This window comes from Gossypium hirsutum, chromosome A06, assembly GCF_007990345.1.
Source record: "Gossypium hirsutum isolate 1008001.06 chromosome A06, Gossypium_hirsutum_v2.1, whole genome shotgun sequence".
NCBI lineage: Eukaryota > Viridiplantae > Streptophyta > Magnoliopsida > Malvales > Malvaceae > Gossypium > Gossypium hirsutum.
The window spans coordinates 8883572-8886252 of NC_053429.1; the positions used below are offsets into that span (position 1 = coordinate 8883572).

General features: G+C 28.8%; 1 protein-coding gene across 1 annotated transcript; it reads left to right on the plus strand.

The window, feature by feature from the left end:
* The first annotated feature begins 332 nt into the window (after positions 1-332).
* Positions 333-1779, plus strand: LOC107963529 (protein RGF1 INDUCIBLE TRANSCRIPTION FACTOR 1). Its single transcript, XM_016900005.2, has 4 exons — positions 333-424; positions 553-798; positions 939-1079; positions 1160-1779. Exons 1-4 carry the CDS (start codon positions 413-415, stop codon positions 1511-1513), a joined length of 753 nt encoding a protein of 250 aa, XP_016755494.1. The 5' UTR covers positions 333-412; the 3' UTR covers positions 1514-1779.
* Positions 1780-2681: the final 902 nt, after the last annotated feature.

A 2681-nucleotide genomic window follows, 5' to 3' on the forward strand; every position in this document is an offset into this window, starting at 1 on the left:
AGTTAAAAAAAGAGAGTAAATGATATTTTTTAAAAAATTTTGAAAAAATATTTTTTTAAATTTTTATTTTAAATTATATTAAATATAATTTAACGTCTCATTTAATAATTAAATTAACGATTTAATCACAAAAAAATATTATTGATTTAACTTTGATAATTTAAAGATATAATTAGAATTGAAATTATAAATTGAGGACGTTTGGTGGAATTAAATTTTTTTATAATTATCAATTATATATATAATTAACCCACCAATGGACAAAATGTTGTGTATCTCCCCAAGGAATAAATATATACCCTTTCTTTTCTTGTGAACCTCCATAAATACTCATATCACTATCTCTCTCTCTTCTCTGAACTCCACTGTCTTGAAAAGTACAGCTCAAGGAGAGGCCTGCTTTAAAGTGTTTATGGTGATTATGGTTTGTCTTCTTTTTTCCCTTTTTCTCTTTCTCTCAATCAAAATTCTTGTCTGGTTTTAGGGTTTATAGAATTTCATGCTTAATTGGGTATTGGTTTTTTATTTTATTTTATTTGTGGTGGTGCTTAGGGAATTCAAAAGCCTGCATGGTTAGAAGCTCTCTACACCCAGAAATTCTTTGTTGGGTGTTGTTACCATGAAACTGCAAAGAAGAACGAAAAGAACGTGTATTGTTTGGATTGTTGCGTCAGTATTTGCCCTCACTGCATACCCTCACATCGTTTCCACAGGCTTCTTCAGGTTCGTCGCTACGTATATCATGATGTTGTCAGATTGGAAGATCTTCAGAAGCTTATAGATTGCTCTAATGTCCAGGTTTGTCATTTATTTCACACAAGAACTAAATGAAGTTCAAATTTTGCTTCTTCTTCTTTTTTTCCACAGTATCTTTTAATTTCTTGAAAATTCAGTTCATATGAGTTGCTCATTCATAATGATGACCTTAATTGGATTAGGCCTATACTATAAACAGTGCTAAGGTGGTATTTATCAAAAAGAGACCTCAAAACAGGCAATTCAAAGGAGCTGTAAACTATTGTACTTCTTGTGATAGAAGTCTCCAACAACCATTTATCCATTGCTCCCTGGGGTGCAAGGTATATAGGACTCACTTGAATTAGCTTAAATCATTTAAATTATGTGTTTGAAAATGATGGAGTTCTTATGTTATAATCAGGTGGATTTTTTGCTGAAACACTACAAAGATTTGTCGCCATTCTTAAGGAAATGTAAAACTTTAACACTGAGCCCAGATTTCCTAATTCCCCAAGAGACTGGGGAGGAAGAAATGGCAAACGAGACAGCACAGTCAACAATAGTGGACAGTGATGAGCCAATGAGCTGGTCGTCGTCAGGGTCGGAGAGCATGAGCATGAGCATGAGCATGGCATACAGTTCTGATCAGATTGTTAGGAAGAAAAGAAGTGGGCTATATTTGTGGAGATCATCAGCTAATAGGGTTTCAGATGAGGATATTGCTTCAAGCATGAGTAGAAGGAAAGGCATTCCTCATAGATCTCCTCTATGTTAGAATAAATATTAAAATAGAATAAAAATCAAAATCAAATAGTTTAGTTTTGATATTTTTGACTGAAGCTGAACCATTATTAATTTCAAAATGCTTTAAGCTCTCTCTGTCTCTCTCTTTCTATATATGTTTTTAAATTAATTTAGTCACTTGGTCGGAGGGTTTTGTCTTAATGGCATCACGTGATTCCAAATTCCAAGTTAAGTGTTTGTACAATATTTTTACCCTTTTTTTTATTTCATTTCTCATTACGATATATATGATTAGTTTTTGTTTAATTGGATAAATGGGACAACTCTCTATTCTTCTGCTATTAAGCCTCTCTCACGTATATATTGCACATTTTTCATGCTTCAACTATTACCTAGTCATACGAATGTGAAGGGCTAGATTCATAAATATTCCAAGATATCGTAACAAAAGGGAATTATAATCCCCTAACCAAAGGAAATTATAATATTTTGATCAAATTTTGTTATTAGTCTTTATGTTACGTGTAAGTTGTGGATTTAGTTCAAGTACTTTAATTTGATCAACTCTACTCATTCTACTCTATAAATAGATTAATTTTAATTTTTATACTTTTTAAATTTTGAAATTTTAATCTTTAACTCAATTGGTATCAATTAAATTCATTAAGTGAAATTATGTTAATTGACAAATTAGCTTTCAGAATAATTAATTAATTAGATATATGGAATGATAAATATGATAGTTACATATTTTTATTTTTGTATATAGCAAAATTGTTTTCAAAGCTAAAATAAAATTTTAAAGAAAAATATTGAACATAATGAAGGGAAAATGTACTTGTTATTATGAATATGCTAATATTTTAAAATTAATTATTATATAACAACTATAAAATTATTGTCAATGCAAATTTATCTAAATATGGAATTTTATATATGAATAGAATGGTCATTCATATAATTAATGCATTGGAATCAACAATATAATTAATTTTAAAATAAAATTGTTGCATATGAAACTCTAGAATGATTATTTTAAATTTAAAAAAAATACTATTAGGTCAAAAAAATAACATTGTTATATTGTTATTTTTATTGCATTACGGGAACAAATAAAAATAAATATTATAGTCATAACAAGGTGATAATTCAATCGGATAATATGGAGGTTATTAAAATTATATATGGAAGTGCTTTGA